At 38.8% G+C, this 15,420-nt stretch overlaps 1 protein-coding gene across 1 annotated transcript in view; it reads left to right on the top strand.

Moving 5' to 3' along the window:
* The window catches only part of KIF4A (kinesin family member 4A), a gene marked incomplete at its 5' end in the record, with an annotated part of 127,147 nt that continues 111,727 nt past the window's right edge, over positions 1 to 15,420 (top strand). Inside the window, 6 exons of the mRNA XM_007470149.1 lie at positions 1 to 99; positions 211 to 325; positions 3,382 to 3,572; positions 4,962 to 5,054; positions 8,017 to 8,183; positions 8,418 to 8,512. Coding sequence (XP_007470211.1) covers positions 1 to 99; positions 211 to 325; positions 3,382 to 3,572; positions 4,962 to 5,054; positions 8,017 to 8,183; positions 8,418 to 8,512 — 760 coding nt within the window. The remainder of the gene's footprint in view (positions 100 to 210; positions 326 to 3,381; positions 3,573 to 4,961; positions 5,055 to 8,016; positions 8,184 to 8,417; positions 8,513 to 15,420) is intronic.

Raw genomic sequence — 15,420 nt, 5'->3', positions numbered from 1 at the left:
ATTCCTGTAAGAGTGGCACTGCGATGTCGCCCTCTGGTCCCCAAAGAGATTAATGAGGGCTGCCAGATGTGCCTTTCCTTCGTACCCGAGGAACCTCAGGTGCGTAGCGAGTCCTGGGCCTGCCTCTGACCAGCTGGGGCCAAATGGCAGTGAGGGGCGTGGTCTGGCCTTTCATTTTTTTTCTTACTCCTTGTCCCTTGCCTTCTCTAGGTGGTGGTTGGTACTGACAAATCCTTTACCTACGATTTTGTGTTTGACCCCTCTACTGAACAGGAGGAAGTATTCAACACAGCAGTAGCACCACTCATAAAAGGCATATTTAAAGGTGAGGCTGTTTGATTCTTCAAACGGTTCTTGAGCATACACTGTGTTAGGCACTGTGATTGCATGCTGCCAATACAGGAATGGATGAAGCATGAGTCCTGCCTTCAAAAAGCCCACAGCCTAAGAACTAACCCAATATCACTTGTACCCTTGAAACTAGTTTTATACTTTATTTGCTTTCTATGGTTCTGCTCATCTTTGACTTGTATATGTTTCTGTTTGTTTGTCCTGGAACCTCATTAGACTCTAAGCTGTTTGATGGGTGCTGATGAGGATCTACTTGAGGCCTAGGCACTGCAAAGCCTGTTGAGGGATTCAAAGATAACATAGCTTCTGGGCTCTGGAAGAGTTCAAAGTCCAGGGGTAGGAGTGGAAATAGATGACTACATACATACTTTTTAAAAAATCTTTTTATATTTTATTGACATTTATCACTTGTGTTTTTTCTTTTGTGAATTTTAAATTTATTTATTTATTTATTTGGCTGCGTCAGGTCTTAGTTGCAGCACACGGGATTTTCATTGCTGCGTGCAGGATCTTCGTTGCAGCATGTGAACTCTTAGCTGCAGCCTGTGGGATCTAGTTCCCTGACCAGGGATCGAACCAGGGCCCCCTGCATTGGGAGCGTGGAGTCTTAGCCAGTGGACCACCAAGGAAGTCCCCATACTTTTAACTACATTAGAAATGTTAAACTTCTTGTTCCTATCTTTAAGAAAAAGTATTTTAAAAGTTAAAACCTTTGAGATTTCCTAAAGCCCCCGAATACCTTGGCCAGTTAATAATCTTGATTACAGAAGCTAAGGCTTTAGTGTTATTGAAGACCATGGCAAAGTTCTGAAGAAGGGAGCGGTGTCTAGTTGTTATTCTAGTACAGTGGTTATTCAGGATTCAAAGCAGAGGGTTATTTAAAAGAAGTAGAACCATGGCATACTAGTTCCTTAAAGTTGAAAGGGATATTTGTACATCATCTAGTCTAACTTTCCATCCAAAGAAAAATACTTTCTAGCAATATCTCTAAGTGAACTTCCAGCATCTGGTTAAAATTTTTTTCTTTGACAGGGATATCACTGGCTCATAGGGTAGTCCTGTTGATTGGTTTTGGACAACTCTAATTGTTTTAGATTATATTGAGATGAAATTTGCTTTCCCATAATTTCTGCCCAATGATGTTAGTTCATCCCTCTAGACAAACAGAAGCCTTCTTCCAAGCAACAGCTATTCACATTTTTTTTTTCACTTCTTAAAATGATGTCATGGCTCAGGACACATTGAATACTTTGTTTCAAATTTTTAAACTATTAAAGCAGTAATCTCAAACTTACAGAAATGTTGCAAGAACAGCATAAAGAACTTTGTTTCCCTGAACCATTTGACTTGAGTTGTTGACCTGATGGCCCCCTGAATACTTCAGTGTATATTTGCTACAAACAAGAACTTCTGTCCTACTGTCCTATGTAACTACAATATGACCATCAAAATCATGAAATTAGCATTGCTACCTCACTACCATCTGGTCCTCAGACTTCATTCAAGTTTCACCAGTTGTTCCAATAATGTCCTTTGTTGCAAAAGGATCTAGTTCAAAATCATATGTTACGTTTAGTTGTACTACTTCTATAGTCTCCTTTATTATAAAACTCCTTCAGTCTTCTTTTGACTTTCATGATCATGACACTTTTGAAGATCACAGGCCAGTTATTTTGTAAACTGTTTTTCAATTTTGTTTTGTCTGAAGTTTATGATTAGATTCAGGTTGTATCAATATATCTTTAGCAGGAATATCACAGAAGTGATGCTGTATTCTTCTCATTGAATTCTATCAGGCAGCACACAATTTTGATTTGTTCCATTACTATTGATGTTCATTTTGATCCTTTGATTAAGGTGATGTCTGCCAGACTTCTCCACTATGAAGTTAATCTTTTTCCTATTTACATATTTGGAGGACCATTATTTGATTCTAAGTCTCTTCTAATTAACCATCCCTCCTTTCCTTTAGCCATTCCTAAAAAAAAAATATGGTATCCAGACCCTTCATTATCTTGTTATCTTCCTCAGAATGTACCTTTCACAGCTTAGTAAGAACACTATAGTTCTACTTTAGTATTCTTAACTTGGGAAACTATGAGAATTATAGTTTTTAGAGGCAGTATAAAGTAGAAAGTGATTCCAATATCTGTGTGTTTTGTTAACATTGCTGTCAGTTGCAGAGATAAAGCCAGTATTTTTCAGTCAGGTCAACAGCACACTGAGTTTTTGTAAAAAGTACTGAAACTTGGTTTCCCCACTTATTACTATATATACATATCTGTGGTATTACAAAAGATTATGGAATATTATTCTCTTGTCCCAGAGTCATGCCATGTGATATTAGCAATCTATTACAGTGAAAATCTCAATTTAACATTTTAAGATCTTCCAGAACATCAAGGTCTTCATTTAGGTGAATAAGTTCTTTCAAAAAGAAAAAAAAGCAAAGGACATATATCACATTGAATCATACTTAAATGATGACATTTCTATGAGGAACCTGATAATACGGTCCAAATGCAGTCTGAGAATTCATATAGGGAGGGATGCTTTCATTGACTGTAAAAAGCAACTTTGTTGCCTTTTCAAATGAAGACTCTGTTAATCAAAGAAATACAGGTTGGAATCCCTTCTATTTGCAGCTTCTAAAACTTTCATTTAATTGCCCTAATTTAGAATTTTTCCAAGTGAGAGAAAGTAGAATTATAAAACTCTGAATGGCTTTTAGACAGTGACTTGGCCACCTTCATTATCTCAGTCATATCTTTAAGTGTTTTACTTCCTAGCTTTTAAGGGCTATCAAGAGAGGTACACATTCAGGTTTGATATTTTTCTTCTTTGCTTATTTGGAGTAGTGCAAAGTCACGGCACTCATATAACTTTTCTTTGTGTCTGACATTCCTAAGAGACCCTTGTGTTTAGAGAGCAGTCTCAATTTTGTTACAAGTAATTGCTGAAGGAAGTAGAGTGTATTGATGGGTTGAAAATATTTGAGCATCACCGCGCATGTGACTTCTATTTTGTCAGGATACAATGCAACCGTCCTGGCCTATGGGCAAACTGGCTCTGGAAAAACCTATTCGATGGGAGGTGCATATACTGCAGAGCAAGAAAATGAACCAACAGTTGGGGTCATTCCTAGAGTAATACAGCTGCTCTTCCAAGAAATTGATAAAAAGAGTGACTTCGAATTTACTCTGAAAGTATCATACTTGGAGGTAAATGATTTATCTTTAATTATTCTGAATTCAAATTTATCTTTGGGTAGAAAAATAAATAAAAATCAGGTTTTTCCTGGCATGACTCAAATGAATAAATTGCATTTTTAGTAAATTGCATTTTAATAAATTGATAGAGAAAACTTACTGGCTCAGTTGGATCTGGCTCCCACCCAGTTCTTTCCCTGTTGTCAGAATAGTCTGTTTAATCCGATTGTTAGAGGAGTTGGCATTCCCATATAAAAAGATAATAGGAATCCTTTAATTCCATTTTGGCCTCTATTATTGATTCCCTGTAGAGTCTGTAGAAGAATATTTGATATCCCTTTAGTGTTTCAAGGCTTGAGTGATAATGCTGCTACTCCATGAAGAATGTTATAAAAATTGGGTGAAGTATTGAGCTGTGTAAGTGATGACAGAGTGTTCATTCAACAGATATTTATTGAGAACCTACATGTTACAGGCCCTGTTCTAGGTATTTGGGATATATCAGTGAACAAAACAGAAGTCCCTGCCTTTGTGGGTATTTTCATTCAATTATATATCAGTATACAAGTAGACTGACCAGTTATATCTAACCTCATGACACCAGAAACACATAGTTAGGGAACTTATGGCTTCTGGGAAACTAGCTGGTTGATTCCATAGCAGTGATAAGATGTCTTATCTTTAAGGAGCAATAATTAAATGTATATAATTTAAACATGCAATTATAAATAGTATGTGAATACTTCATCCTGAAGTTGAATCTCAACATGTTAGTTGGTCTAGGAGGTATAGAGGTGGAAGATGGGGAGTTAAACATCATTAAGATTAACCTTCTTGAAACTCTCGATTAACCCAGTTGTGGCCAAGGTGACCAAATGTAAAAATAACTTAGGAACCTGCTATATTAAATAGTAGCAACAGCAATAATAGCAAACAAACGTGGTGCTTACTATGTGCAAACACTGTTTTAGTACTTAAAGTTCTGGTTGTTGAAATATTGGTTGCTACCTCTCCCTTTTGCTTCCCACTTCCACCCTCCACTAAGGACCCATTGCTTACATTTTAACAAAATTGGTGAAGGTGATTTCATGACACCATCAAAGAACTGAATTTGGGCACCCATGTAGCTTTCATTGTGTCTGCTATTCCTGAGAAACACTATCTCAAGAAAACAGTCTCAATTTTGTTACAAGTAATATGTGAATTTATTCCTATGAGTATCAAATGGTTACATGTAGGGTTAAAATCCTTTTCTTAATTATAAAAATAATATGTTTGTTGCAAAAAATTTTTTTAATACAGAAAGTCACAAAGAGTTTTAAAAATCACCTATGGTCCCACCACTCCTCAATTACCACTGTTAACATCTTGTTTTTACCACTTTGTTTTCAACAATACCAGATTTACAATGAAGAAATCTTGGATCTTCTGTGCCCATCTCGTGAGAAAGCCCCTCAAATAAATATACGGGAGGATCCTAAGGAAGGCATAAAGGTGTGTTTTTCTCTCATTTGATGTTATTTTAAAATGTTGGCCACTACTAAAGTTCACACTCCTTTTATTTGCCACGGTGGTTTTAAATGACTACTAACATCTCAGTCCTTCAGATTGTGTGTGGTCCTAATTCCCTTTGTTAACCTAGAATTCCTAGATGGGAACTTCTGTGGGGAAGGAAGTTTTATCACCTTCCTATTACCTCTTGAAGGAATGCTAATATCAGTTAAATATTTATTGGCTATTTACAGAGTTCTGAGGCTGGGCTGTCCAGTATGGTAGCCACTAGCCACAAATGGCTATTTAAACTTAAATGAACTAAAATTGAATATAATTTGAAATTCAGTCCCTCAGTTACCAGCCACATATCAAGTGCTCAATAGCTACGTGACTAGTGGCTACTGTATTGGATAGCATAGATATAAAACATGGTCATAGTAAATTCTGTTAGACAGCACTGTAATAGACATTGTGCTAGATCTCTGGAATGATATTTAGAAAGTAAAACGATACAAAAATTTTAAATTTATAAGTACCATAGGAAGAAGAGATCGCTTATTTGAGAGGCTTCCATCACATGGTATAGATGTAGGCTGAGGAGCTGTAGCTGAACAGAGTTTGAGGCAAGGTTGGGAGTATTGTATATGGGAGTGGACCAAATCCAGGAGCCATTGTTGAAAACAGGCAGAGCTTGGTTCTAGCAGCAGCTTGAGTATTCAGGAGTGGGAGAATTTGAGGTGGGAAGTGGATGAGAATAGGGTAGTACAGACTTAGGGAAACTTGGTAAAATAATACCTTATCCATCTTTCTCTCCTTCTTCTCTTCCCTGCAGAGAAAGCTGAAATTTAGGGTGCAGGTGCTTGAGGGGAGGATGCCTACGCTACTGAAATTTTTTTTCTTCTGGGTCGTTAGGTCATTAGCCAGGCACTAAAGCAAGGCTTGAAGAATCAGACTTATTTTGAAAGCCTGATAAGCATGGGATACAGAAAGACAGTTTGGATAGTGGGGATAAGAAACCTGGGTAAAATGCATGCTGTCACCAGAAAGAATGTTGGTACTGAGCCGGCTCTTGACCCAGTGCTAAGATCTTTTATATGTCCTATACCAAGGCAGGAATTAAACCCCAAGCACTATTTGAGGGAAAGTTTGCAATACAGAGAAGTGTTAAGTTTCTGACTCAAATTGGGAAGGGTAAGGACAAGTTTGTGAGCACTCTTCAGTTGGGATGGATGGAATATAAGTAAGTAAAGAAGTAAGGTTATTCTTGTAGTAAGGAATAGCTTAAGCAGGAAAGCAGAAAATAGATTCCTGGGGGTAATAAGACTAGATCGGTCTGTCTGCATTAGAGGATATGGGTTGGGAAGTAATAGGAGGTATGTTAGGACCAGATTATGAAGCCAGGCTAAAGAGCTTAGTTTCTATCCCTGTGAATAGTATGTAAGCTACTTAATACTTCCAAATGAAGGATTGCACTGGCTACTTTTACCAAGTTTTTATCTTACGTGTATATCTCCGACTAGGTTAGCTCCCGGGAGGTTAGGAGAGTATCTTAAAATCTCTTTGTACCCTCATTATCTAGCATAGGGCTTAGGAGTTTGGTGACATTTTAGGAAGCAGGATTTTCAGAAGGCTAAACAAGAATGGATTGAAAAGGAGAAAAACTAGGATGAGGAAGGAAAATTTAGGGAAACTTTTCCTTATTTTTCAGGCGTGAAGTAATATGGGCCTGGATTAGGCAGGTAGATGTGGAAAGGAAAAGGAAACAATGGATTCCAAAGAAGAATGACTGGGAGTTGGTGATAGGTGAGATATGGGGGAATAGCAGGAATTAAAGGCGAATCTGAGGTTTTGAGAATAGAGAGCTTAGTAGAAACGAAGAAGTAGTGGAGAGAATCAGTGTTGGTGGAAGGAAGATGAGTTTGGTTTTATAATTTACTGATGTCAAAGTGTAAGTAGCAGGCAATTTGAAGTATAAGACTAGAAATTAGGGCCACAGATATAGATTTGGGAGCTATGGGGTAATAAAATCATAGCATACTGAGGCTAGAAGGGACTTCATAATCATCTAGTTCAATCTCCAGAGGCTCCAAGAGATTTTAACTTGTACAAATTCTCCTGGGTAGATACAGTACCAAGCCTAGGACCCTGTTTTCCTGGCTTCCTAATCCAGTGGAAATTGTACCATGCTATTTTCCCTAGTGAATATGAGGTATAAAATGGGTCCAAGATATAGGGAGGAACACAGGGCCACATGGAGGAGAATGTAGCAAAGAGAAATAACCATAGCTATTTGTGTTGCCCTTGCTGTCCTTAGGGCCAAAACTTACCTTCACTTGGGGCTTCCTGGAAGGCACATAACCATTGCTACCATAAAATCTAGAGGTCTTTTGTAGCTCCAGTATTGACTGGCATCCTTGTTTTGGAGGTCCCCAGTGAAGATTGGAGACCTTGGTTTGCAGTGATCACAGAGTTGCTAGTTAAAACTGTCCTTATGGGACTTCCCTGGTGGCACAGTGGTTAAGAATCTGCCTGCCAATGCAGGGGACATGAGTTCGAGCCCTGGTGCAGGAAGATCCCACATGCCATGGAGCAACTAAGCCCGTGCGCCACAACTACTGAGCCTGCGCTCTAGAGCCTGTGAGCCACAACTACTGAAGCCCACACACCTAGAGCCCGTGCTCCACAACAAGAGAAGCCACCGCAATGAGAAGCCCATGCACTGCAACAAAGAGTAGCCCCCGCTCGCCACAGCTAGAGAAAGCCCGCACACAGCAATGAAGACCCAACGTAGCCAAAAATAAATAAAATAAATTTTTAAAACAACCCAGCCCTTATTACTGTGACTATTTATTGAGGTTCAGCTGGAACATCAAGGCATTATTTTTTAAGCCACCAATCCTTATATTTCTGATGAAGTATTTGAAGTCGAATCATAAGAGAGTTTTTTCTTTCTCTGAATTAGATTGTGGGACTCACTGAGAAGACTGTTTTAGTTGCCCTGGATACTGTTTCCTGTTTGGAGCAGGGCAACAACTGTAGGACTGTGGCCTCCACAGCTATGAACTCCCAGTCATCCCGATCTCATGCCATCTTTACAATCTCCATAGAGCAAAGAAAGAAAAGTGACAAGTAAGTTCAAGTTACAAGTAAGAGTCAAGATTTTTAACATTAGTTCCACTAAAGTTGAATAATAGCTTGCTTCTTGATTTGAAAAATAACCAGACATCAGTACTCTGAGCATGAGTAATGAATGGAGCCATTTGGACTGATGTGAAAGAAAATGAGAGCTGGCAGGTGAGCTTTGATACTCACCTACCCTCAAGCTTGTGTACCATTCTCACTTGTGTCCTGTTATCATCACAGGAATAGCAGCTTTCGCTCCAAGCTGCATCTTGTAGACCTTGCTGGATCAGAAAGACAGAAGAAAACCAAGGCCGAAGGGGATCGTCTAAAAGAGGGTGAGAATAATTAAGGCTACAGTCATAGATAAAAACTTCTAGTACTCTTATTGCTATTGTTGGTGTCTTGACTGGAATATTTCAGGTCACATTCTAACAGTAGCTACAATTCAAGTTTGAGGCTGATTTCAGAAACAGTGAAAAATTGTTTCTCTCCCTTGCACTCATTTTCTAATTTAGGTATGAGATTTGGATCTGGTCCTTGGTTTGATTTCATCTGGCCCAGGCAAGTTTTAGTTTTAGTTTTGTTTTGTTTTACCCCCAACTACTTATAATTAAAATCAATATCCTGATTCTGTCATCCCAAGTATTCACTATCCTTCCCAGATGTTGTCACTTATAAACGTCATCAGCATGGTTTCCATATCTTCATTTAAGTGGTTGAATATAAATGATGAAGCTCCTAAGGCTAGGAGAACCCCATGGTATATGCTATTAGAAACCTGCGTCTAGCATGATAATGATCTGGTAATCTGCATGCTTTGGGAATGGTCTTTCAAGCAGTTATTAATCTAGCTAACAAAAATTAACAACCAGCTCCCATTTCTCAATTTTGTACTTAAGGATCTCATAAAAGATTTTGTCAAATGCCTTGCTAATGTCCAGATATACTGTATGTCTACCATATTTTTCATAGCTACCAGCTTAGTAACGGTACAAAAAAGAAATAAGGATTAACCCAAATTGACTTTTTCTAAGTGAATTCAAGCTGGCATCTAGTGCTTATTCTTCCATTTCTAGGTTCTTGCAAGCCATCCCTATAATAATCTAGAAGATTTATATCAAACTGACTGGTCTGTAATTTATGGAATTAACTTACCTCTCTTTTTTCGAAAATTGAAATTACATCTGCCCAGTCTTCCAGAACATCCTTCTCTGTGATTCCTCAAATACCATTGACATAGCTTCAGTGTTCTTGTTTGAAATTACTCTCAGTTCCCTCAGCTATAATTCGTCTGGTCCAAGACATTTGAACTCTTATTAAAGTAGTTGAGCTCTTGCTTACTACCTTACTACAATGAGTTCTTTACTCATATTGGGCTTCAGTTCCCTCTTGGGAACTGAGAAGGCAGAAGCAGAAATAGTAATTGAGGAATTTTACCTCTTTGTCATTTATCATTATTATACTGCTGGCACAGGGCAGAGACCTATTTCTTCCTCATTCAGCTTTTTGTTCTCAATGTATTTAAAAGTGCCCTTTTTGTTCTATGTTTGTACTTTGAGATTTATCCTTCTTAAGACTATTTTTAAAGGTTCTTTTGCCTCCTCTATCTTTTTTTAGGTGTACAGTCTGAGGTTTTTTATTTTTTGTTTTTTTAATTAATTAATTTAATTTATTTATTTTTGGCCGTGTTGGGTCTTTGTTGCTGCACGCAGCCTTTCTCCGGTTGCAACAAGCAGGGACTACTCTTCATGGCAGTGCACGGGCTTCTCATTGCAGTGGCTTCTCTTGTTGTGGAGCACGGCTCTAGGCACTCAGGCTCAGTAGTTGTGGCACACGGGCTTAGTTGCTCTGCCGCATGTGGGCTCTTCCCAGACCAGGGCTTGAACCCGTGTCTCCTGCATTGGCAGGCGGATTCTTAACCACTGCGCCACCAGGGAAGCCCTCTGAGTTTTTTATTTATTTTTATTTTTTATTTTTTTGGCATTACGCGGGCCTCTCACCGCTGTGGCTTCTCCCGTTCCGGAGCACAGGCTCCGGACGCGCAGGCCCAGCGGCCATGGCTCACAGGCCCAGCCGCTCCACGGCATGTGGGATCCTCCCGGACTGGGGCACGAACCCGCGTCCCCTGCATCGGCAGGCGGACTCTCAACCACTGCGCCACCAGGGAAGCCCACCTCTGAGGTTTTTTTTAACAGCTTTATTGAGATATAATTCACATGCCATAAAATTCACCTGTTTAAACTGTACATTTCAGTGGACTTTTGTATATTCAGAGTTGTGCAACCATCACCACAATCTAATTTTAGAACATTTTCATCACCTCCAGAAAGAAACTCATACCCATTAGCAGTCACTCCCCATCCCAACCCCGTTTTCTAGCCCTAGGCAGCCACTAACCTATATTTCATACAAATGGAATCATATAATTTATGGTCTTTTGTGACTGTCTTATTTCACTTAACATAAGGTTTTCAAGGATCATCCATGTTGCAGTGTGTATCATCAGTTCATTTTGTTGCTAAATCATATTCCATTGTACACATATACAACATTTTTGTTTGTTTGTTTTTTGCGGTACGCGGGCCTCTCACTGCTGTGGCCTCTCCCGTTGTGGAGCACAGGCTCCCGACGCGCAGGCTCAGCGTCCATGGCTCACGGGTCCAGCCGCTCCGTGGCACGCAGGACCCTCCTGGACTGGGGCACGAACCCGTGTCCCCTGCATCGGCAGGCGGATTCTCAACCACTGCGCCACCAGGGAAGCCCCAGATATACAACATTTTGTTTGCCCATTCATCAGTTGTATCCAATTTGACTATTTTGAATATTGCTCTGTGAACATCTATATATAAGTTTCTGTGTGGACAAATGTTTTAATTTCTCTTTAGGTATAACCTAGGAGTGTTATACGTGGGTCATATGGTAGCCGTTTAAATTTCTTTTAAAAAAAATTAATATGTAATTAATATAGCATAAAACCCACTTTTTTAAAGTGTACAATTCAGGGATTTTTTAGTATATTCACAAAGTTGTACAGCTATCACCACAATAAATTTTAGAATATTTTCATCACCCCCAAAAGAAACCTATACCCATTAGCAGTCACTCGTTTTTTTCCATTGTCCACCCCCCACCACCCCACCTCCAGGCAGTGACTAATCCTTCTGTCTTTATGGATTTGCCTATTCTGGACATTTCATATAAATGTAATCATACAATATGTGATCTTTTGTGACTGGATTCTTTCATTTAACATCTTTTCAAGGTTCATCCATGTTGTAACATGTATCAGTACTTCATTCCTTTTTATTGCCAAACAGTATTCCACTACATGAATATATTAAGTTTTTATTTATCCATTCATTTGTTGATGGACATTTGGGTTGTTTCCACTTTTGGTTTTTATTAGTAATGCAGCTATGAGCACTGATGTACAAGTTTCCGTGTGGATGTGTGTTTTTATTTCTCTTGGGTGTATACCTAAGTGGAATTGCTCAGTCAAATGATAACTCTATGTTTAACTTTTTGTTGTTGTTTTTTTTTTGTTTGTTTGTTTTTTGTTTTTTTTGCAATACGTGGGCCTCTCACCGTTGCGGCCTCTCCCCTTGCCGGACGCGCAAGCTCAAAGGCCATGGCTCCGCGGCATGTGGGATCCTCCCGGACCGGGGCACGAACCCGTATCCCCTGCATCGGCAGGCGGACTCTCAACCGCTGCGCCACCAGGGAGGCCCTATGTTTAACTTTTTGAAGAACTGTCAGACTGTTTTTCATAGCAAGTGTACCTATTCTACCTTCTTACCAGCAATATATAAAGGATTGTAATTTCTCCATATTCTTAGTTTTATCATGTCTTTAATTATAGCCATCCTAGTGAGTATGAAGTGGTACCTTGTGGTTTTGGTTTGCATTTCCCTGACGGCTAATAATGTTTCATGCGCTTCTTGGCAATTCGTGTATCTTCTTTGGAAAAACGTCCATTCAGATTCATTGCCCATTTTTTAAATTGGGTTATTTATCTTTTTATTGTTGAGTTGTGTGTGTTCTTTACACATTCTGGATACTAGCCCCATATCAGTTATATTATGCTTTGCAAATGTTTTCTTCGATTCTTTGGGTTGCTTTTTCACTTTATTGATGTTGTCCTTTGAAGCACACATTTAAAATTTTTAGATGAATTCCATTCATCTATTTTTTCTCTTGTTGCTTGGTGTTTGGCATCATATCTAAAAAATCATTGCCTAATCCAAGGTCACAAAGATTTATGTCTCTGTTTTCTTCTAAGAGTTTTATAGTTTTCAATGTTAAATATAGGTCGGAGATCCATTTCGAGTTAATTTTTGTATATAGTGTAAAGTGGCAGTCCAAACGTTAATCTTTTGCATGTAGATATTCAGTTATCCCAGCATCATTTTTTGAAAAACCTATTCTTTACCTATTGAATTGTCTTGGCATCCTTGTCAAGAAGCAATTGGACTCTCAGTTCTATTCCATTGATCTATATGAGTATCCTTATGCCATTACTACACTGTCCTCATTACTGTAGCTTTGTAATAAATTTTGAAATGGGGAAGTGTGAGGGCTCCAACTTTGTTCTTTTTCAAGGTTGGTTTGGCTGTTCTGGGTCCTTTGCATTTTCATATGAATGTTAGGGTCAGCTTGTCATATTCTGCAAAGAAGCCAGCTGGGATTTTCACAGGGATTGGGTTGAATCTGTAGATCAATTTAGGGAGTGTTGGCATCTTTCAATTCTTTCAAGTCCTTCCATTCATAAACATCAGATGTCTTTCCATTTATTTAGGTCTTCTTTAATATCTTTCAATAGAACTTTTTTTTTTTAATTTTCAGAGTACAAGTTTTACACTTCTTTTGTTAAGTTTATTCTTAAATATTTTATTCTTTTCAATGCTTTTGTAAATGAAATAGTTTTTACTTAATTTCATTTTCAAATTATTTATTGAGCTTTGTATATTGATCTTGTGCCTGCAAGCTTGCTGAGCTTGTTATTTCTAATAGTTTTTTGATGGATTCTTCAGGATTTCTGTTTACAAAATCATGTCATCTGTGAACAGAGATGGTTTTACTTCTTCCTTCCTGGTCTGGATACCTTTATTTCCTTTTCTTGCTTAACTGTCCTGGCTAGAACCTCCAGTACAGTGTTGAATAGAAGTGGCGTGAGTGGATATTGTTGTCTTGTTCCTGATCTTAGGGGAAAAGCATTCAGTCTTTTACTATTAGGTATGATGTTAGCTGGGGGTTTTTCACAGATGCCCCTACCAGGGTGAGGAAATTCCCTTCTATACCTAGTTCATTGAGTGTTTTTATCATGAATTTGTCAAATGTTTTTTCATCATCTATTGACATGATCACTTTATTTTGGTTCTTCTGTTGGTATATTGCATTAATTGCTTTTTGGATGCTAAACCATCTTGTATTCCTAAAATAAATCTAACTTACTGTTTTTATACCTTTAATGACTTTACTGGACTAATTCTACAGCTCCCTATAGTTTGTGGTCACAGAAGTATCTGCTCAGTTACTTTAGTAGTTAGCTAGTGATTGGTCTCATTTCCTTAAATGCCTTGAACCTATAACTCTTCCAGCATTTGCCTAGGGCTCTGAGTTTGTGTTGCGGCTTACCTTAAGTGCTAAGGTTCTTTACAACTCTGTCTTAGTCTTTACTTCTTGAGCAGGGTCTCAAAGTCAGCCAGAGGTACAAGATGAGGGCCTTTTAGGTCTTTACTGACATTTTTAGGTCTTTCCTGAGCATGCACATGGCTTTCTCCAGCAATATATCAGAGCTTTTTAAAGTCCCCGGTGGACTAGAGGTGGGATAGGGACGGTGGGAGGGAGACGCAAGAGGGAGGGGATATGGGGATATATGTTTACGTATAGCTGATTCACTTTGTTATAGAGCAGCAACTAATACAACAATGTAAAGCAGTTATACGCTAATAAAGATGTTAAAAAAATAAATAAAGTTCCCAGTGGAGGGACTACCCTGGTGGTGCAGTGGTTAAGAATCTGCCTACCAGTGCAGGGGACATGGGTTCGATCCTTGGTCCGGGAAGATCCCACGTGCTGCGGAGCAACTAAGCCCGTGTGCCACAACTACTGAAGCCCGAGTGCCTAGAGCCCGTGCTCTGCAACAAGAGAAGCCACCACAATGAAAAGCCCATGCACTACAACGAAGAGTGACCCCTACTTGCTGCAACTAGAGAAAGCCCACACACAGCAACAAAGACCCAACACAGCCAAAAATAAATAAATAAATTTATTTTTAAAAAATATATTTAAAAAAATAAAATAAAGTCCCCAGTGGACATTTCACTCCCCAGATCTTCCTTTTAAGTTTTCAGCCAGGCTCTTGTTTGACCATGGCTATTAAGTTGGGTGTGTATCATCACCAGCTATTTTTCTATATACGTATATATATATGCACATTCAGTAATACATTTGTTATATGCCTTTTAAAATTTTGGCATTGCTAAATCAACTTATTTCCCTTTAATTACACAAGTAGTACATGAATCAATTCCTGGTATACAAACATAAGCAATATGGATGAAGATAAAATCCCCTTTGATTTACCACCTAATCCTAATCTAGAGGTAACTACTTTTACCTGCCTGATGGGTAGCATTCAAGATGTTTTTCTGTATATATATTTTTATTGGTGTTTCCTGTTTTTTTTTTTTTTTTTTTGCGGTACACGGGCCTCTCACTGTCGTGGCCTCTCCCGTTGCGGAGCACAGGCTCCGGACACGTAGGCTCAGCGGCCATGGCTCATGGGCCTAGCCGCTCCGCGGCATGTGGGATCTTCCCGGACCGGGGCACGAACCCGTGTCCCCTGCATCGGCAGGCGGACTCTCAACCACTGCGCCACCAGGGAAGCCGTTTCCTGTTGTTTTTAAAGATAGATGCTATCATACTGCATATATTGTTTTTCAGCTTGCTTTTATCTCAGCAATATATGTTTGAAATCTTTTTTGTATTAGTATATAAGTCTGTCTCATTTTTACAACTGCTATCTAGGATTCCACAGTATACAAAGTCTACCTTATTTGTTTATTCCTGTTTTGACCGACATTTAGGTTGTTCAGTTCCTGGCTATTGCAAAATGATGCCTCAGTCAATAGCCTTGTATGTGATATACAAGTGAGAGTATTCTCTAGGTTATATATGTGGAAGAGGAATTGCTAGTTTGAAGGGTGTACACATTTCAGATTTTTTTTTTTTTTTTTTTTTT

The sequence above is a fragment of the Lipotes vexillifer genome, unplaced genomic scaffold (genome assembly GCF_000442215.2).
Source record: "Lipotes vexillifer unplaced genomic scaffold, Lipotes_vexillifer_v1.1 scaffold926, whole genome shotgun sequence".
Classification (NCBI taxonomy): domain Eukaryota; kingdom Metazoa; phylum Chordata; class Mammalia; order Artiodactyla; family Lipotidae; genus Lipotes; species Lipotes vexillifer.
Note: the sequence above shows the minus strand (reverse complement) of the source record. Positions and strands in the feature narration are given on the sequence as shown.